The sequence below is a fragment of the Phallusia mammillata genome, chromosome 6, assembly GCF_965637545.1.
Source record: "Phallusia mammillata chromosome 6, kaPhaMamm4.hap1.1, whole genome shotgun sequence".
NCBI classification, from domain to species: Eukaryota; Metazoa; Chordata; class Ascidiacea; order Phlebobranchia; family Ascidiidae; genus Phallusia; species Phallusia mammillata.
In genome coordinates, this window is record NC_137257.1 from 27,098,799 (window position 1) to 27,120,427 (window position 21,629).

General features: G+C 37.5%; 1 protein-coding gene across 1 annotated transcript; it reads left to right on the forward strand.

Moving 5' to 3' along the window:
* Positions 1-956: 956 nt before the first annotated feature.
* Positions 957-19,724, forward strand: LOC145232198 (clathrin heavy chain 1-like). Its single transcript, XM_080096738.1, has 33 exons — positions 957-1,125; positions 1,225-1,432; positions 2,100-2,249; positions 2,322-2,394; positions 2,746-2,905; positions 3,313-3,477; positions 4,429-4,602; positions 4,872-5,069; positions 6,055-6,162; positions 6,615-6,803; positions 7,410-7,592; positions 7,858-7,995; positions 8,278-8,499; positions 9,111-9,234; positions 9,688-9,833; positions 10,225-10,368; positions 10,676-10,818; positions 11,251-11,485; positions 11,928-12,050; positions 12,443-12,588; positions 12,859-13,042; positions 13,484-13,676; positions 13,853-14,010; positions 14,273-14,437; positions 16,634-16,741; positions 16,960-17,127; positions 17,501-17,650; positions 17,920-18,111; positions 18,414-18,521; positions 18,584-18,697; positions 18,759-18,980; positions 19,051-19,126; positions 19,197-19,724. Exons 1-33 carry the CDS (start codon positions 1,084-1,086, stop codon positions 19,361-19,363), a joined length of 5,076 nt encoding a protein of 1,691 aa, XP_079952864.1. The 5' UTR covers positions 957-1,083; the 3' UTR covers positions 19,364-19,724.
* The last annotated feature ends 1,905 nt before the right edge of the window (positions 19,725-21,629 follow it).

Consider the following 21,629-nt stretch of genomic DNA (forward strand, 5'->3'; position numbering starts at 1 on the left):
GACTAGCAGGTCATGGCTTATGTTTGGAAACAAACAAATTGTTCGCTGTTCTTGCGATGAGATGGTTTAAAAAAATTATTCGTTGCAAAACTGTCGACATTTATAATGTACCACACCAGGGAATGACGATTATTTGGAAAACAACAATGTGTTTGCGTCTGTTGCAAAATTTAATTTGAAACAAAGAAACCGGAACCAATTTTGGGAAAGTGCACGCTTGAGTAGTTCCGGGTCACATGATCCTGATGGGCGGTTTCCATTCGGAAAAATACTTTCGCTTTGTTTCAAAATTTAAACATAACCTAACAACTGACAACAGCCCAAAACAATCTTTATACACTTGTCTTGTACTTGAGAATGTTAATAATGTCAATTTATGTTATATTCACCCGCAAAAGCGCTAATATTTGTTTTAAACGCAGAGAAATCATATGAATGGATGACGTCATAAATGCCGGTGACGTTTCAGTTCGATGTCGGCTTTTCATGTCGCGTGATTACTGATTAGGGAACTGAACGTTCAGGACGCCAAAAGACGGGAATTTAGATAAAATTACTTTTCTTGAAGAAATGTGTGTTGTAATAGACTTTTATGCAGCTGGTAATTTTGCTAAAAAAGTATTTTTTGTTCAAATTTTTGTACGAATTCGTATTTTGTCTTATTCTTTGAGTTGAGTTAATTTCGCCAGCCGTTCATAGTACCACAATGTCGCTGATAAATTTACCAAACCGGAAATTTTGGTTGATTTGATTCGCTTGCAAGGGGCTAAAACAATCACAAGTTTCGTTTGTTAAATTTGTTTTATGATTATTATAACAATTCAATTTTAGAACAAATTTAGCAAGTTCCACGTTGTTAACCATTATTAGTTTAAAAACTTTTAATATCAATCACATATACTAAGGTTCTTTGTCTAAGGTTCTTTTTTGTGTTATCCAAGTTTTCCAGCTGAAAACGTTTGATTTTTACAGGAGACTGAACGAGTGAGAGATAGAGTTGTACATAAATATTTGTTTGTCAATAACTTAATTTCTTTTCGAACAATTTTTCGATAAGATAAGTGACAAGTAACAAGTGACAAAATGGCTCAAAATCTGCCCATCAAATTCCAAGAGCATTTGCAGGTGTGTTCCCATTTAAATTGTTTATTTACATACATATATAAATAATTATGGACTTTAGTTAAATAATTATGGTTAATAAATATGATTTTATATTTTTAGCTGCAAAACATTGGCATCAATGCGGCCAACATTGGTTTTTCGACTCTTACAATGGAGTCGGACAAATACATCTGCGTCCGAGAAAAAGTTGCTGAACAAGCCCAGGTTGTCATTATCGATCTTGCTGACTCAGCAAATCCAATACGAAGACCAATTTCAGCTGAGTCAGCAATTATGAACCCAGCAAGCAAAGTGATCGCCCTGAAAGGTACCAATCAGTATTAATTTTTCTCAAAAAATAATATATTTCTCCAGTTCCGCTCAAAAAAATACACATATTGACCGGGGGTGACATTTCTTTGGTCCGCAGTTTTCATTTTCTTCCCTTTCTTCAAACAAACCAAAGTATTTTTGTTTACCAAGTTAAACTGACAGGACAATCTGTGTCCAGGAAAAAAACTCCACTGGTTGCCACTCAATAATAACACTGAATTTCCTGCTTGGTAGCTAACAAACTGCCAGGCAAGACTGTAAAGTTAACTATAAATACCATTACCAACAATATAATCGGTGACATTTGATAAAATAATTTCTGTTCAGTGTATCCTTTTGCCTTACATTTGTATTGTATGTATGGATGTGTGTATGTGGCCAGTCAATGCTTATCCTCATTGTTTACTAAGTCCTTTGTGTTGAATGTTTATTGGCGTGGATGAACATCTCAATTAAATTCTATCTTATAATATACCAACAATTTACAATAGTGTTTTATTTCAAGATCCATTTATTTTATACATACACATACAATGTGTCTAGTTTTAGCCAAATGGACCATGTCACTTGAGTTCCACATATAAAATCAGTGAAGCATAGATTATCTCCATGGTAAAGTCCAATTACCTCATTATGCTCATGATTTTGTATTTATTCCACAGCTGGTAGAACTCTTCAGATATTTAACATGGAAATGAAGTCGAAGCTTAAAGCTCACACAATGACTGAGGATGTTGTATTCTGGAAATGGATTTCAACCAACATGATTGGTTTGGTGACGGAAACTTCAGTTTACCACTGGAGCATGGAAGGTTGGTATTCCAACTAACATGTTGAACTATTCCAGGGACAAGATGAATGTAACCTTGTTGATTGTTTTTCAGGTGATTCTCAACAACCTGTGAAAATGTTTGATAAACATGCAAGTTTGGCGAACTGTCAAATCATCAACTACAGGTGAAACATCATTCATAAAACACATGAACTAATTATAGGCCACTTCCACACTATATATATGTGTTGAGCAGCTAAATTTAAAATCCACAATACAATAAACAGTCAAATCCAACTTAAGTATCTCTCAAAATAGATTTGAAAAACTACATTGGGTCTTAACAGTTTTTTTTATCTAAAGCTGTAACAAGCCAAGTTTGTAAAATACTAAAGAGACAGACAATCCAACTTACTTGTTAGAATGTATTTTGTAAATTAAACAGGCTATTTAATATTACAATAAAAAAGTGTTACATGTCCAGTTGTATGATAAACTGCACATGCGGGCAATATTTTTTATTACTTTATTATCAGGACTGATGCCAAGCAGAAGTGGTTGCTGTTGATTGGAATTTCAGCGCAAGCAAATCGAGTGGTTGGTGCAATGCAGTTGTACTCGGTTGAACGGCGAGTGAGTCAACCAATCGAAGGACACGCTGCATCATTTGCTCAGATGAAATTGGAAGGAAACAAGGTACTACTGACTTCAATATATCACATTTGACTACAATTTTGCAATTTACTAAGAACAAAATTGACAGCGATGTAAAATAAAACATGGACATTTTATTGAGTAAACGTTTGTACAACAACAATTTGTCATCATCAGTGAAATAAGGCACAAACGAAAATATGTCTACTTTTTATTCTACATTGCTAGCAATTTTGATCCTAATAAAGCTAGTATTCAAGTCCGTTTCTTGTGTACCTAAATTTTACAATTAATTAATATATTATAGCATAAAAATGCAACAGAAAAAGCTTTGTGTGTATGTGATAATACCATATTGTCACTTTGGTTTACTATTTATGATTGTCTTCACATGCACATGTAAAAACACTGTTAGACACCAACTTATATACGACATCATATTTACACAGGAGGAATCCACTTTGTTTTGTTTTGCCGTCCGTGGGCCACAAGGAGGCAAGTTGCATATTATTGAAGTTGGGACGCCTGCCACTGGAAACCAACCGTTTGCGAAGAAAGCTGTCGACGTTTTCTTCCCTCCTGAAGCTTCAAACGATTTCCCAGTTGCAATGCAGGTGGGATAATATTTCGTGGAAACTAAAAATGAAAATATATGAAACAAAAAGTGGGGTTTCTTATCTGTTCAAAATTTTACACACACATTTTGTTAAATCAAAACGACAAACTATTTTAAATCAAAACACAATTTGTTAAATCAAAATTTGTTTTTTTTACACACAAACATTTTATTCAAAGTAAAAATATATATGCCAGTTGATAAAACAATGGGAATAGATGGAAAGCTTAAACTCAATTTAAATCAAAGCATGGCTTCCACATGATATCTGGCTATATTTGCCAAGATTCACAATGTGTTTAACAAAGCTCTGTAGAGGATTGTAGCAGATCTTTTCTTAGCAAATATTCCATCCCCAACACATATTGACTTGTCTTGTAACTAAACAATAGTGATTGCCCAATAGACTAGTGGTTCTCAAACAAGTTTGAAACTGGAAACTGGAATGAAAAGATGTAGCCATTGCATTATGTGTGCCACAAAATTGTTAATATCACAGTAGCGATTTGGGTAAAAAAGTTTAAGAAACACTAATCCAGGCTGGTGTTTCTATTATTATATCCCCTCCTTAACACTGTATTGATTATTTAAATGGACTTGCTAATTGTTAACATGGAAATAGCAGCAGTGCAAATTAAGTGGGTCTGCTTGTATTGAACTACTACTGCAGTTGGTGCATTGATGCTCTGTCCCCTTTATAAATCCAATAATACCAATGTAACACTGCCCACCAACCCCTGGAAATTTTAACAAACATATTTGTTGTATTTATCCAATATTATTTAGGTAAAAAATTATACTGTATTGAAATGTGGCATTTTTATTCAATGTCTAATTAGTTTTGTTGGTGTTATAATCGGAAAAAGTATTCACACAGCAAAAAATCCTAACTCATGTGTGTGTAAAGGGTGCAGTATTACATTCAAAACTGAATATATTCGTTGTCCAGGTTTCACCAAAGCACAACGTAGTGTTTGTGGTGACAAAGTATGGTTACATCCACATGTACGATCTGGAGAGTGCAGTGTGCATCTTTATGAACCGGATCAGTGCCGACACAATCTTCGTCACTGCTCCCCATGAAGCTTCCAGTGGTTTGATCGGCGTCAATCGCAAGGGACAGGTACGTCTGTGTGTGTGTGTGTGTGAGGTGGATGTATGCAAATCACCGTCCATTGAAGTTTTGCTTCTAAAGTGACTATTAACTATAATGTTGAATAAAATGTGTGGTAAATTGAGGGATGCAAGGCTTTTTGTAGTTTATTTAAAACTTGCACTAAACACTTTTTGATAATTGTTCCTCAAATTGTAGATGTACTTGAAGTATATATGAATTAAGTGGCATGGGTATGTTGTTATGGTGAAAAACGTATCTTATATTTTCGTTGTCAGGTTCTCTCAGTTTCAGTGGATGACACGAACGTTGTCCCTTACATCACCAACACTCTTCAGAACCCAGACCTTGCTTTGCGATTTGCTGTTCGCAATAATCTGGCCGGTGCAGAGGAGCTTTTCTCCCGCAAGTTTAACACTCTGTTTGCACAAGGCAACTATGCAGAGGCTGCGAAGGTCGCGGCAAATGCACCAAAGGTAACATATTGCTTTATCAAGTTGGTGTCACCCTAAAGTTTGTTTAAGAAGTTTAAACATCAAGAACTTTAAATGGCCTGAAATGTTCGATGCGACCTTTTGCTGAGAATTTGAACATTTAGGTGCAATATTTCCAAGACCATTTCAAAAATGTGGTGAAATTTGAGAACAATTAATGTACAAAAGTATAAGAATCAAACAATACAACAAGAAGTTGTTTATAAAAATTACTTTCCATAAATTATGACATTTTCCAAAAATCTGGAATTCAACTTAAATCTGTTTGTAGTTTTGAGATCATATTATTGCTTGCATATTTTTTTACAACAATACAAAAAGTCCCAACAAGTTATAACAAGTGGAAATAATTCATTCATATTTCCGTGGCTTGGCATGGGCTGCACTCCTCAGTTGAGGAAGCCATGACGTAATAAGTAGTGATGGATCGGTCTGGCACCAGGCAGTCCCTGTTTGTTTTAAATCATTGATCGATGTGCCACCAGTTTCTAGTAAATGTTTGTCCAGCACAACTTTAAATGCAACTACCGGCATTTTTACAACTTTGCACTGGTGCATTCAATTCAGCTATCTTGATATTTGGTTCATTCTTACTACAATGCAATAGGATTACAGTAGTTGTTACAGCATTAAAAACAAGATTATATAATATACAACTGCTACATTTTTACCTACAACCAAATACGTGTGCTTGAATTATCACAAAATGTATATTTCACAAGTGAATTAGTTTGTGAAGGAAGAATAGAGTAATTGTTACATCATTAAAAACAAGATTATGTAATATACAACCACCTTGCACAATAAGGCAATATTTTAAACTCTTTTTGTGTTTTGGACATAAATTGCCATCTTACCAGAAACTTTTTTGTAGCCACATTTTTTTTATCTACAATGAAGTAAGCTTATTATCACACAATATGTTGTAGCGCAGTTGCATTTTAACTTGTGAAATTTGTTTGTGTAGGGAATCCTTCGAACATCTCAAACCATTCAGAAGTTTCTCTCTGTTCCTATGCAACCAGGTCAAAGTTCACCACCACTGCTCCAGTACTTTGGGATTCTGCTTGACCAGGTAAACTTTTGTAGATTCAACCATTCATTGTTACACTTGAAGAGTTTATGGAAATATTATATAAGGATGAAACATGTCATATCGGTACTTAAAAAAACAAGCAGTTTCATCTGAAAATCATTGTGTAATGGTGGAAGATAATTTAAGTGTAATATTTCACAAAAGCAGAAGTTATTTTGGTTTCATTTTCCAAAGAAATAATTCATTTCCGTTACTTACGAGCAAAGTTTCGCACAAAGCTGGACTGAGATGTTGTCAAACATGTTTTCAAAAAATTGTCTTAAATAAAACATAAGATTTTACAAATACAAATAATTTGGTTTTATTTTTATAGGTATGTATAGTTAAAAGCACAGAGCCAAAAATATTATTTGATTTGCTACTGTTGACCAAAAATAAACTATTTTTATTAACAAATCCTAAAAAGTATATTTTTCTGTTGTTTATTTCAGGGCAAGTTGAACAAGTTTGAGTCGCTTGAGTTGTGTCGTCCCGTTTTGCAACAAGGACGTAAACAGCTGATGGAGAAATGGTTGAAAGAAGAGAAGTTAGAATGTTCGGAGGAGCTTGGTGATCTTGTGAAGCCTCACGACTCCACTCTGGCTCTCTCCATCTACCTACGAGCCAATGTGCCAGGAAAGGTAGGTTGTAAAGATTAATCAGAGCGGTTTTAGGGTTTTTACTTTTTTCTAAGTTTACAGGATACTTGTGTTAGTTTTAATATTCCATGTTAGCTTTACTTAGAGACATGCCACGTTCCAGCCCCTACTTCTGGCTGTGCTACACATGTTAGCTTTACTTAGAGACATGCCACGTTCTAGCGCCTACTTTTGGCTGTGCTACATTAAAACCTCATTTAAAGATTTTGCCGACATAAACTAATGTTGATTTTTTTGCCCACGACCAAGGGCACAATCGGCATTTCCTAAAACACAAATTAAACCAATTTTCCCCAAACACATTGGCTAACAACTCACTGCCTTTAGGCCAATTCAAACTTGCCACTTTTATTTATTCACCAATAATTGTACAGTAATATATTTGAAGATAAACTGAAAAGTGCAGTTTTTGTTGTTCCACAGTTTAACTTGTGTTTTGTAACCAAAGTAGAATAAACAAGCAAGGCAATGTAAAAAAAAATGTGATCGGTAGATTCATTTTTCAATTCCTTGCTCAGTATATGTTGATTACCCCATGTGTTGGTTGGTTAAACACTGAACAAGATATTCACCACTGTGTTGTTGCAGGTGATTATGTGTTTTGCCGAGACCGGTCAGTTCCAGAAGATCGTTTTGTATGCAAAGAAAGTTGGTTATACTCCGGATTATGTTTTCTTGCTGAGAAATCTGATGAGAGTTAATCCTGAAACGGGAAAACAATTTGCGATGATGCTCGTTCAGGACGATGAACCTCTGGCTGATGTGGCTCAGGTAACAAATTTCACATTCAGAAGTTTTTCTCTCACACCCTTTTTCAAGTTGTTTAAGTTGTGGCTCAGTTAAAAAAAGTTGTGTTTTCAGTCTTTAGATAAGGTTTCGCCCCATCTACCTCTTGCTTGGGTTGTGCAAGAATTTTTTCGTAATATTTTTGCCAAGTTGTGCTTTTGATTTAAAGATCATTGAAGTCTTTCAAGTTGAAATTTAAGTTGACTTATTGTAGATTTGATTGTTAACTTTTGAAAACTTTCATGTTTAGATTGTTGATGTTTTCATGGAGCAAAACTTGATCCAGCAATGTACTGCGTTTCTGCTTGATGCGCTCAAGAACAACCGACCAGCGGAGGGAGCCCTACAGACTCGTCTGCTTGAGATGAATTTGATGCATGCTCCACAGGTACAGATAATATTAATCTGTTTAAAACCAAACTACATGCATGTACCTACCCTGCTGAAAACCTCTGTTTGTTTGAACTTGCTAAAACCAAAGTTAGAGGTTTAGAATTTATTACAAAGTTTGTAGTAATCCAAAAAACTTGTTTCTTAATAAGTCACCCATGTTAGTTTTAAGTTATTGTTTGGCCAGTGTTATCATGATTTTTTTTCCAGAAGTGAAATCTAGGTATTTTATTTTGATATTCAGATAAAATGTAACCATTGTTGTTTCATCTGTTGCTAGGTAGCAGACGCGATCCTCGGCAACCAGATGTTCACTCACTACGACCGAGCTCACGTCGCTCAGCTCTGCGAGAAAGCAGGATTGTTGCAACGTGCGTTGGAGCACTTCACGGACTTGTACGATATCAAGCGTGCGATCATACACACTCATCTGCTCAACCCGGAGTGGCTTGTCAACTACTTCGGAAGTTTGTCCGTTGAGGATTCACTCGAATGCGTCAAGGTAAATATTTCAGTCGCAATTTTCTTGTTCTTAAAACCAACTGAAGTTTCAATGCAGTCGAAGCTTACAACAAATCTATGTGCAAAGTTTTATTTGTAACTTGTACAAGTTAAGACATAGATAAATAACTGGGATCAGCCCTGAGACGTTGATGCAGACCAGCGATCACGGCACACTCATATATAAAGCATAGTACGCCAGGCCCATTGAAGGCATCATACCGAATCAGTCGGTCACCAAGCATTCACCACCATATGGCAAGGCACAGCCTAACTTATACAAGCTGCTGCTCCAATTTTATTTTTTTGCAATTTTCCCTCACAAATGACACAAAACTCAATCTTTGTGGAGAAGAAAACCACTTCTGTTTTCAACGTTGTAAATATGACAGAACTTCATTCGTGATTTCTTGCAGCAAATCCATGTTTTTATTTGTATCTTATACAAGCTGCTGCTTTAAATTATTTTTTTTTGCAATTTTCCTTTACAAATAACATGGTTAAGCAAGGTTAGATTTATCCAGAAGAAATCTCTTTCATCTCTTATGTTTTCCACATTGTAAATATAATAGCAACTTCATATATTATTTCTGCTCTTTTCCCCCCGCACAGGCGATGCTGACAGCCAACATTCGTCAGAATCTGCAAATCTGTGTGCAAGTTGCCACAAAATACCACGAACAACTGACAACCGAAAAACTTATTGAGTTGTTTGAGTCATTCAAGAGCTATGAAGGTAAACAACACCACACAACTAGTGCTTTTAGTGGCAGGTCTAACTTAATGTGCAATATTGTATCTTATATTATTCAATGCTGTATGTCTATCTTTACTTGCGTTAAGTGCTGCTTAAAAAATTTTAACTTTCCAACTTTACTGGCCAAAAAAACTTAGCAAGACATGAAAAACAGTATTACAAACAATAATTTAGAATTCCAAATCGGTTTTTTAAGTCCTAATCCTAATGAAAAACCTAACAGAACTGGTTTAAAATTTGTTGTACACTGTAACACCGTGCGGATGCTCAACACAAATGTAGTTCTGGATTACACTGTAGTATAGTGAAGGCACTTTTCCGTTGCAAACAACAAATTAAGAGGACAAATAACTTAGAATTACAAATAGGTGTTTCAATTCCTTGAAATCTAACAGATCCAGTACATGTTTTCACATTTATTTTTCCTCGCAGGTCTTTTCTATTTCCTTGGTTCGATCGTGAATTTCAGCCAAGATCCTGACGTTCACTTCAAATACATCCAGGCAGCTTGCAAGACCGGCCAGATCAAGGAGGTTGAGAGGATTTGTCGCGAGAGCAATTGTTACGATCCAGATAAGGTACAAGGCAGTTACACAGTGTAGCAGGCAACAATACTTTATGATATATAAGTTGTTGTTTGGCATAATATCAAAGGTTGATACCTTGGGATGTCTGAAAAAGATGTTACTAAAGCATTGTGGTTTATTGCCTGCAAAATTGTTATTTTTTATCATCCAAATTCATGGATGTTATAGAGAGGTTTATGGTGTGGTTTGGAAAAAAAGAGCTCATATTTTACACAGCCAATTATTTTTTGTGTTTACCCACTTTACTGTTGAAAGCATGCAGTTTATTGCTCTATTATTTAAATTTGTGAAAGTAATAGACAGTTTAGTTATGTGGTTAGTACAACAATGTTTTTTATGCCACAAATTTTTTTTGTGTTTCACCACTTTGTCGTCGTTTCAGGTGAAAAATTTCCTGAAGGAGGCGAAACTTACCGATCAACTTCCGCTGATCATCGTGTGTGACCGTTACGATTTCATCCACGATCTGGTTTTGTATCTATATCGCAACAACATGCAGAAGTACATTGAGATCTATGTACAGAAGGTAAATGGTATTTCTCTCAATAAAGTCATATGCTTAGTTGATGATTCTTATTTTCCAATAATACCTAGTTGTACAAAGTTTCAAGCATAAGTTCACATACTCACATATTTTAGATTTAATCCAAAACTGAAAAAATAACTTTTGGTTGTGTTTGTGTTGTCACTGCAAAGTGTTTTGCACATTTTAGTGTTCTTTTTGCCAGCTGAACACCAAAATACTTTTTATGTCAATGTAAATATGTAACATAAAGATACTCAATTTTCCAACCACACTTTTCCAAATTTCAACTTTCCTTCTTTACATGTAGGTGAATCCCTCTCGCCTCCCGGTGGTTGTCGGAGGATTATTGGATGTTGATTGTCAGGAGGACGTCATCAAAAGTCTCATCCTGGTTGTTCGAGGGCAATTCTCAACTGATGAACTCGTGGAGGAAGTGGAGAAGAGAAACAGGTGAAGAATTGTTGATTGGTTCTGAAGTTAGGAACAGTCACAGATATATGCAGTTTTGTTAACACAGTCTGTTCATGTTAATATTTTAGTTGAAACAAACAATAGTATTGTTAAAAGCCCAGATAACTATTTATTGACCTTTTTGTGGAAGGATTAAGTTTTAAAGAGACGTATATAATTGTGAAAGAATTAGGCTTTTGAGAGTAACAAAAGGTTTTGTAAGAGGAGCTGAGTTTTATAAATGATTGTTTTATAAATAACAAAACAATTTACTAAGAACTGAGTTCTTGATATTGTTTAAGAATCCGGATTTAAAAATTTAAAAATTTTGGTTAAAACATCAAAAAATGGGCTGATACTTTGGAAAAGCTAAGATAAGTAACAAAAATTCACTGAGAATTGAGTTCAACAATGCATGTGTTTTGTTGTCAGGTTGAAGTTGTTGCTTCCCTGGTTGGAATCTCGGGTTCACGAGGGTTCGGAGGAACCAGCTACCCACAATGCACTGGCGAAGATCTACATCGATTCAAATAACAACCCTGAGAGGTTTCTGCGGGAAAATCCCTTCTACGATAGTCGTGTTGTTGGCAAATATTGTGAGAAGCGTGATCCTCACATGGCTTGTGTGTGTTACGAACGTGGACTCTGTGATGATGAGCTCATCTCGGTAAGATGGACTTTCTGACCCAGTAGCAGTTTGGCAGGGAAATTTGGTTGCAGTTTTTAGCTACGATTTTTGCAAATTTGTGATATTAATCGGAGTTTTTCAAATTTTTTGTCAAAGTCGGATTTTGGCTCTAAGTCGGATTTTGAAGCTAAAATTTATGTTTTATCAACACACCAATACAGCTAAAAAAGAAGATGGGCTTCTTGCTGATGTTTGTAATAACTTACTTGCTAAAAACCTATGAACTGCGGTAAAATTTATTGTTGCTTGAATATCTGTTCCACAGAACAATTAAAGCAAGTTAAAACGCTTTTATGTAAACCGGAATCTGTATACTGATCATAAAAAGAGGAAATTCCTGTATAAAACTTCCCGTATTTAACCAGCTTCACAACCAACACATTAAAACTTTCATGTGGATTGAGTTTTATCTTTTTTTCAGCTTTGCAACGAGAATTCCCTGTTCAAGTCTGAGGCTCGTTACTTGGTTCGTCGTAAGGACGTTGAATTGTGGGGGAAAGTATTGGATGACACCAACCAGTACAGGAGGCAACTTATTGACCAGGTAACATTTGCTGGTTGTGGAAATATTAACGTTCTGTATGAAATGGCCCAAGGTCTTCTTTGCTTATTTACTTTTATTGATGATGTCATGAGTTATAGAAATAAATTGTTTTCAAAATTGGCCAGTCTGGTCATTACGACAAAATTAAACTTATTACATTGACCAGGTAAAATTTTCTGGTGGGGGAAATAATACGGTTTTGTATGAAATGTTTAAAGGCCTTGAAATATGTTAGAAATCTGTGTAATTGCGATCAAATCGGCGTTTTACGTTTATTTATGTTGTCATAAGTTATGTTCTTAAAATTTGCCCGTCATGTCATTATATTGTGGACAAGACGGAACTCGAACATTTTGCAATTGTATTTTCATGCAACATATTTTTGTTTCCAGGTTGTGCAGACAGCCCTCGGTGAAGCCCAAGACCCGGATGAAATCTCTGTTGCTGTGAAGGCTTTCATGGCAGCAGATTTGCCGAACGAACTGATTGAATTGCTGGAGAAGATTGTGCTCGATAGTTCCATGTTCTCTGACCACAGGTATTGTTTGTTTTACATAACAATGCTACTTAAAGCGGGCTCCGCCAAGCATCACTACGAGCAGCGGAAATTCGTTTGCTTTTACACATCTGTAGTTTGAGAACCAATTACTGCGCAATGTTATACATGAACCAGTATAGCTCTTCAACAGTGGACGACAAAAAATACAAGTGTATATGTATGATTTCTATGTTTTGGCCCATCTCTAACAGTTTATTATCTCTATGTTTTGGCCCATCTCTAATATTTATGATTTCTATGTTTCGACAGGAACCTGCAGAACCTTCTTATTCTCACTGCGATCAAGGCAGACAGCACACGTGTTATGGATTACATCATGCAGTTGGATAATTACGATGCACCTGACATAGCTAACATCGCGATACAGAACGAATTGTTCGAGGAGGCTTTCGCAATCTTCAACAAGTTTGACGTCAACACTTCGGCCATTTCTGTAAGTTTTACGGATATTTAAATTTTGCCACCTTTTCAATAATTCTTAAAGTCGAGTATTCGGATTAAAATAAGCCTATGAAGCCCTTTTGCAGTTTGCTATATTTTTACATTATTTTTTTAAGTTTAATGTTTATAATATTGATATAAAATTATTCCTTGACTTTGAAAGTGCTACACTCCCTAATGCAATCGCAGTTTAATTGTGAAACATCAATTGAGTTCAGCCCATCCGGTTTCCACTGGGTTGGAGCAATGCCGCATAAGTTTCTTGCTCAGGGAAACACATTCGACCGAGATAGGATTAGAACCCGCAACCTTCCGAGCACAAGGCGGTTGCGCTAACCACTTTTCCTCGCTGTGTTTTGTCCAAACGTTTATTCAACACCACAAAACACCTGTTTATTTGAATTGAGACAAATAACTTACCTCCTATCCTTAGGTTTTGATCGAGCATGTGAACAACTTGGACCGCGCTTACGAGTTTGCCGAGCGTTGTAACGAGCCGACAGTTTGGTCGCAACTTGCTCGGGCTCAACTCAACGCTGGAATGGTGAAGGAAGCGATCGATTCTTACATAAAAGCTGACGATCCAAGCTCATACATGGAAGTGGTCGAAGCTTCGAACAAATCAGGTGCGGGTCATCACTGTGACGTGTCAATGCTCGTTGTGACGTGTACATGTCGGGCTAAATTGGTTTGACCCCCCCCCCCCCCCCCCCCAAAAAAAAAAAAAATGAAAATAAAATAAAATACAAATAGTGTCAAACCCCACTTCGACTTGTATTAAATTCCTGCTGTTTTTCTGCAGAGAATTGGGAGGATTTGGTTCGTTATCTGCAGATGGCTCGCAAGAAAGCCCGAGAATCTTACGTGGAAACTGAACTTGTGTTCGCTTTCGCAAAAACCAACCGTCTCGCTGACCTGGAAGAGTTTATCAGTGGACCAAATAACGCCAACATACAACAGGTGACCTAGTGTTGCAATGCGACTGTTGAATTAATTGGAGATTCTGTAATAAATAATAACTACACAGTTAAGTGGTTTAAGGCTGTGTGGCCGTGTTAGTAAGACATCATTTGACAAGGTTCTTCGAATTTAACATTTTGATTCAAACTCAGTCGTTTTTTAATTTTTACCTTTTTAGGTGTTCTGTCAATCTCTCAATATTTTTTTGCAACATGCAACCAAAAATTCAAAACTGATACTTCAATCCCTTATTTTCACACAGGTTGGAGACCGTTGCTTCGACCAGAAAATGTACGAAGCCGCGAAAGTTCTGTTCAACAACATTTCCAACTTCGCTCGACTCGCATCAACCGTGGTTCACCTGGGCGAGTTCCAGACTGCGGTGGATTCGGCCAGAAAAGCGAACTCCACCAGAACATGGAAGGAGGTGAGAATCAAATCTTGACCTAATCCCACTTGAGGTCTTCAACAACAAAAAAATGAAACCAAGCAAAAGTTACAGACTGTGCAGATTGTTTCGGCCTATAAGGTTTCATAAGTGCGACTGGTGACGAGAGATCGGCAGCTAGTGCAGCCCGTAAAGCAAACAAAAGATGATTTCTTCTACATTAAGCAAGAGAAACTTGCATTCTGAAAGTTGAAAAGTGGAACATCAAAGTTTTAAAAACAATAAATGTAACAACAAGTTTATTACGTCATTTATGTTGTCATTATAGGTCCCCTTCCCTGAAGGGGACACATATTGTTTTTGTCTATATTTTTTTTTCTTTTTTTCTTTTTTCTTTTTTTCTTTCTAACGCAGATTTGTTCCCACGTTTTGGTCAAGAAAGAATGGTTCAAACTTTTTAAAATTTACACATATTACAGATATTGGTCTAAAGATGGTCTATGTGAATTTTGACCCCGTTTGATCCCTCGGTTCACCCACAGCCCCCCAAAACGTGAAATTTTTAGCGCGGATTTGTTCCCACGTTTTGGTCAAGAAAGAATGGTTCAAACTTTTTCAAATTGACACACATAATAGGTATTGGTCTAAAGATGGTCCATGTGAATTTTGACCCCGTTTGATCCCTCGGTTCACCCACAGCACCCCAAAACGTGAAATTTTTAGCGCGGCTATTGTTCCCACGTTTTAGTCAAGAAAGAATGGTTCAAACTTTTTCAATTTTACACACATTACAGATATTGGTCTAAAGATGGTCCATGTGAATTTTGACCCCGTATGACCCAGAGGTTCACCCACAGGCCCCCGAAACGTAAATGTGTCTAACGCTCGTTTGGTCAAGAAAGACACTGTAGGCAGAAGTACCAAGAGAGTAACTCACTGGTTTACGATAGCGGGAGGGCTCAGCTTGACGTCGGACAGACGTTTTACGAGACATCGTTTCAGTGATTAGAAATCAGCTGTTTTGCACAGCAATGCTATGTCGTTTTATTAAGTTATCACTCACATTTTTAGTTTTGGCGAAGGTTTTACACCTATGACGTGATTTAAGCCTAATAACCGTGCTTCGGTTTTGTATATGTCAAGAAAAACTTTGTTAATAAAAGTTAAGATGAAAAAATTAACTTGACTTTTTTGCCAAATAAATGTTTTTTTAAATGCTCGTTGGCGGCCAACGCCGCATGATCACGGGTTACTTAAGGTCAACTAGTCGGTATTACAAACACAGCTCAGAACTTTCTTCATAACATAGCGTTTTTTTAACAATCAATTTAGGAGTCAATACTCAAGGCATGTATAAATTAGGCTTAACAGTATTGTTGAACACGAATGACGGCGTGCTATTGAAAACGGTGTCAAAAGGTCAAACAGTCGTTTGGCGTGTGCACCCTGAGAGGTTACTACAGGTCAATGGTACTCATTTTGCGAAACAAAGTTAAATGAAAAACAATTTGTTATGTATACACTTGTAGCAAATTGCTTTTTAATTTAAAGTGTCTGTAACACAACTGTTACAGCTTTCTAAAAAAAATTGCCCGACCTTGGAGGACTATATCTGGGTTAAAGCAAGAGATTAGATTTAAGTCTTTGTTACGTTTTTTTAATGTTTTTGTAATTATATGACAATAATAGTGCAAAAAGAATACGAACAATTTTTTTTATTGTTGGGTTAATGCTTTCTAAAAATTTGTCCTTAAGAATGTAAAAATCACCGCAACATTTGTTTACCGTAAATCCGCACAAACACGTGTGTGGGGACCCATTAGTTTTTGTTTACAAAAACAATCATATGTGTAGATCAAATGATGTGTATAGTAAATTGGTAAATATCGTATAGAATATATAAAATGGAAGTATATCAGAAAGCCACCCTTCTAGTTGTAATCCGATTGTGTCCGAATTAGAATACCGAGTATTTGATTTAACTCGCAAGTTTCAATCAATCCCCATCACTAACAACTGTCATGCGTTGGGCAAATATCGTGTTTGCCCGAAGTTTAGCTGTCAGCTTAACTGGTACTTGGAGAAATCATAGTACACCAGGCCCATTGAAGGCGTTATGCTGAATCAGCCGGTCTCCCAAGCATTCTCATACAGCAAAACATAGGCTAGATAACTCTCCAGGGCTGATCCCAGTTTTGAATTATTGTTCATCTCAACTAATACTTGAATGTGTAGGTTTGCTTCGCTTGTGTGGACGCCGAGGAATTCCGCCTCGCTCAAATCTGTGGACTTCACATCGTGGTTCATGCCGATGAATTGGAAGAACTTATCAACTATTACCAGGTGAGATACACTGGAGGGCGCCTCTGACGTGGTATCTTCACTTTGTCATGGTTGACGACCTGACATGGAAATAAAAGGCAAAAGATGTAGGCCTATAATCGACGCCCTAAAGTTTTCAGAATCCACGTTTTTTTTACAACAACACAATGATGAACGCTTTATCACTAACTACAATTTTAAGTGGGTTTCGTGGATAAACAATTTGTTGTTGTTTGTAGGATCGTGGATATTTCGAGGAGCTGATCACGATGTTAGAGGCTGCTTTGGGACTAGAACGCGCTCACATGGGAATGTTCACAGAGTTGGCGATCCTTTATTCGAAATACAAGCCAGGAAAGATGAGGGAGCACCTTGAATTGTTTTGGTCCAGAGTCAACATTCCAAAGGTGGAAATTTATTTTTACTTTAGTTTTATTTTCTATCTAAACAGATAAGATTGGTAAGCCCTGGTTCCAAAACACTCTTTTTTCTGCTTCCTATTACGATCAGCTGGCAAAATTCACTATTACCCCCCAAAAATGTTGGCACGCGAAGCCATTACCACATGGAAATAACATGTTATTGCCCCATTTTGTGTCGTTTCATAAAATTTGGTGACCTGTACAGACCTTGTCGTGAAACACTAAAAAAGAAAACTGCTGTCGGCATTTTTTCATAAAGTTGTGAGCACTTTGATTGAAAGGAGTGTAATAAGCATCCATCCAAACCAACAGACAATCGGCCAATGTTTCTACACATTTTTCACTTTTTTCTCTTCAGGTTCTCCGTGCAGCGGAACAAGCTCACTTGTGGGCCGAACTGGTTTTCTTGTACGACAAATATGAGGAGTATGACAATGCTGTGGTGACGATGATGGCTCATCCCACAGATGCGTGGAGGGAAAGTCAGTACAAGGATATCATCACCAAGGTAACGTTGCTTCTACTAGATTATTGATGTGTTAACGATCGTTGTCACCGATTATTATCATTATAGATTGGCTAAGTCGAGCAAATTCAAGTATAGAAGTACCAAAAAAGTTGGCCAAGTTACTTTTAAACATTAAATTTAAAATCCAAAATAGCGTTCTATCATTGTTTAAACATGCGTTTCTCCGTTGATTTGATCACTTCTTGTTATTTTTTCTTGCGCCTTGAAAACTTTTTTGCCCTCGTTTAAAACTTGGCAACTTTCGTCAGGTCGCCAACATCGAGCTTTACTACAAATCCCTTCAATTCTACTTGGATTACAAACCGATGTTGATCAACGACCTCCTCACAGTTCTCTCACCCAGGATGGATCACACGAGGGCGGTAGCGTTCTTCCGCAAGGCGGCGTGCTTGCCACTTGTCAAACCTTATCTGAGATCGGTCCAGAACACAAACAATAAGGTACAGTCCCACATTACAACGTAACGTGAAGTTTGGTCCCAGTGGTGGGATTTAACCGGTTCGCACCGGTTCGCACCGGTTCTATAGAACCGTCGCACGTAAATATTAGAGATCAGCGAACCGGTTAGCATTACTGGTTACTGTTAATGGACTTTTAGTGATAGAACCGGCTGAAAAACATGACCTTTGTATCAGAACCGGCTGAAAAATATGAGTTTTCTGATAGAACCGGCTGACAAAAAATTTGAATCCCACCACTGGCATGTGATTATCAACGTCATAATGTGTTTGTTACGTGACAGGCGATCAACGAGGCGCTGAACGATTTGTTGATTGAGGAAGAGGATTATTCTGGACTGAGAAATTCGATCGATGCATACGACAACTTCGACACAATCGCTTTGGCTCAGGTAAGTTTCAACTTTCACCCGGTCGAGTTTGTCGCTTGTAACTTCGTGTTTTATCGGCGCAGAGACTCGAGAAACACGAGTTGATCGAGTTCCGCAGAATCGCCGCTTACTTGTATAAGGGCAACAACAGATGGAAGCAATCGGTCGAACTCTGCAAGAAAGATCTCCTCTACAAGGTAACACTCATTGTCTCAACAATCACAACATTCCACTACAACAATACGCATTGTGACGTAGGACGCGATGACGTATGCCGGTGAATCACGTGACACAGAGTTGGCCGAGGAGTTGTTGGAGTGGTTTTTGGACCGTCGTAGGTTCGAGTGTTTCTCCGCGGGTCTCTACACCTGCTACGATCTCCTGCGTCCCGATGTCGTGTTGGAACAAGCATGGAGACACGGGATCGTCGATTACGCGATGCCCTACCTCATACAAGTCATGAGGGAATACACCACCCGGGTACGTCAGCGATAGTGTGCGTCATCACTGTGTGACGTCATCATTGTCATTGTTGTGTGTTACGTCACAGGTGGACAAACTCGAGACGTCGGAGAACGTGAGGAAACAGGAAGAGGAACAAACCGAAAACAAACCCATCGTCTACGGTTGGTTGTGACGTCATAATGTGTTCGTGTCATCTGTGTGTGACGTAATGACTTTGTGTTTGTTGTGCAGATAATCCCCAATTAATGATCACCGCCGGTCCAACCTACGGTCAACCCGGTTTCGTGCCACCCCAGATGCCTCAAATGCCCGGTGCCATGCCTGGGGCGATGGGGGCTCCACCTATGGGGGCAGCACCGGGTATGATGCCGGGGTCCGGGTTCAACTTCGGAATGTAAAACAAGTTGCTTATTTTTACAAAAATCATTTATTTAACTGAATCGATGTCATTGTTCGGTCATTGTTGTGCAACAGTAGAAATATGTGCGCGTAGTTTTGCCAAATTAACAACTAATCATTCTTGATGTTATTTCTTGTGTGAGTTTAGTGAAAAAAATCGACAAAAAGTAAAATATTGAAAATGATTCGCAAAAATATTCGTTCCAATTGAGAGGTGCGCCCTCTCGTGATGACCTGATGACTTTGTGACGTCACATACATGTAATTGTTACGTAGTTTGACGTGTAATTGTTGTATAGTTCGTATTACACGGTCGCTGCATTAAACCTGTATCAAATAAATATGGCGTGTATCTTGCAATGTGAAGATGTGATCATGTTAGTTTCACAATTTAAGTGTTTTACTCTGTGCAATAGCAGTTTGGGGGTGATCTGGTTCGTTATATGTTGACTGCAGTCGGTCAGGTTGTATTGGATGTTTTAAAATTTTGTTGGATGTGGAACGAATCCTTGTAGAATATTGGATTGGAAAACTCACAAGGGCCATCAAGTTTATACAGCTCTTCTGGCAATTATTTTTATTCGAAGACGTCCCATACAAGTCGCTTTCATTAGGGTAAAAGGCGACCTGTACAGCACGTCGGAACAAAAATACAATTGCCAGAAGAGCTCTTTAAACTTGATATTATGTCTGGCAGCAACAGCATGTACACAAGGGCCATTTTAGAACTTTGTAACGCTTTATCGGTTCTCCTAAACCAGTGGCTCCCACCCTTTCTGTGGTCGCGGACCCCATCGTCACCGCGTTACAAGCATGTAGTGGCTCCCACCCTTTCTGTGGTCGCGGACCCCATCGTCACCGCGTTACAAGCATGTAGTGGCTCCCACCCTTTCTGTGGTCGCGGACCCCATCGTCACCGCGTTACAAGCACCCTTGGAAAGAATTTTCAAACCAGACAATCTCTACGTTCTGAAGCCAAAAATGTAAAACAACGAAAAGCCCAGCACTGCGCTAATCTACGCGCCCTTCTGGAGTAACTGCTTTAATTGGCTAAAGTAAAAACAAGACTTAAACAGAACGAAGTTTCGTGTTGTAAGAACAGTTTTTTTGGCTGCCCTTTTTCTGTTTTATTTGAAAAAAGAAACTTCCAAGCCCGCCAAAAACCGAAATTAGTTTTCCAAAAGCGAAAAATTGCAACCGCTTTTATCTTCTGACCTACAATTATGAATCGTTATTGTGACATAACGTGACAAGATTTCGTTCTTTGGGCTTGAACGGAGTTACTCTAACCGCGGAAGTTATACTAATGTTACTGCAGTTATACAGGCAAAACCAAAAAAGCGGAAAAAGCGTTGTGCAGTGAACAGAATATGTTGTGCAGAAATATTAAACATATGGCGAACACGAGTGTAGTTTGGTGTTAATATTATTTCGGTACGTTTAATGTATAGCTTGCTTAGTTGTGGTTGTTAAAAATGTGTTGTCTATAATTTTTTATAATGTCAATTATGACAGATAACTAAGTATATGACGTATTAAACTCCTTTTAATCTTTGTCAAAAGGTTTAGAATGACAATAAACCAGTTACGTTTCGGGTTTAGATATTTTATGTGTGAGAATTTGGGTTTGTTTTAGTTATGTACGGGTTGCAGTATTATCTCACAGCACAAAAAATTAGGTGTTAAATGGAATACTGTTCTCTCGTACTTGGTACATACTAAGTTAAACACCGACTCATTTTTCAGAATATTAGTATATTTTTTACATAATTTTTGTTGATTAGTTTTGCACTATGACTCGAGAATTGCGAAACTATGAAAAGTTTTGTTATGGAGTCGGGCACGTTTTTAATGATCTTTGTTCTGCGATGTGGTTTAGTTATTTGTTAGTTTTCTATCATGAGGTAAGTTTTTAAAAAAAGTTGTAACCTATACCAAGTTTCCCAAAACTATGTTAGTGATACTAGAGTTTCTTCTTGTCGAGAAATTCTCGAGAAATCTCGAAAAAAATCGAGTCTCGATTCTCGAAAAATAAATAAAAACTTCTGGCAAGAAATTACGCCATGTATCAATAAACAAAATATAAAAAAGACACATCTTATTAAATGTAATTGTTGCTTTAAATCAACCCTAGAGCGCACTGGGCAGATCACTTTCTTCTTTTGCTCCCGAAACAGCGACTTTTAGCGTGCATTGCCACCATAGTATATTCCAATACTATGTTGCTTTGCTATGTATCATATACTCATGGGCGCCGGCACGTAG

Excerpts from the sequence above, each read along its gene's own strand:
- LOC145232198 (XM_080096738.1), top strand. The coding sequence starts at position 1,084 with ATGGCTCAAAATCTGCCCATCAAATTCCAAGAGCATTTGCAG. Across the intron at positions 13,677-13,852 it reads CGAAGCTTCGAACAAATCAG|AGAATTGGGAGGATTTGGTT; the intron begins GTGCGGGTCATC and ends GTTTTTCTGCAG. Across the intron at positions 17,651-17,919 it reads ACAAGGATATCATCACCAAG|GTCGCCAACATCGAGCTTTA; the intron begins GTAACGTTGCTT and ends AACTTTCGTCAG.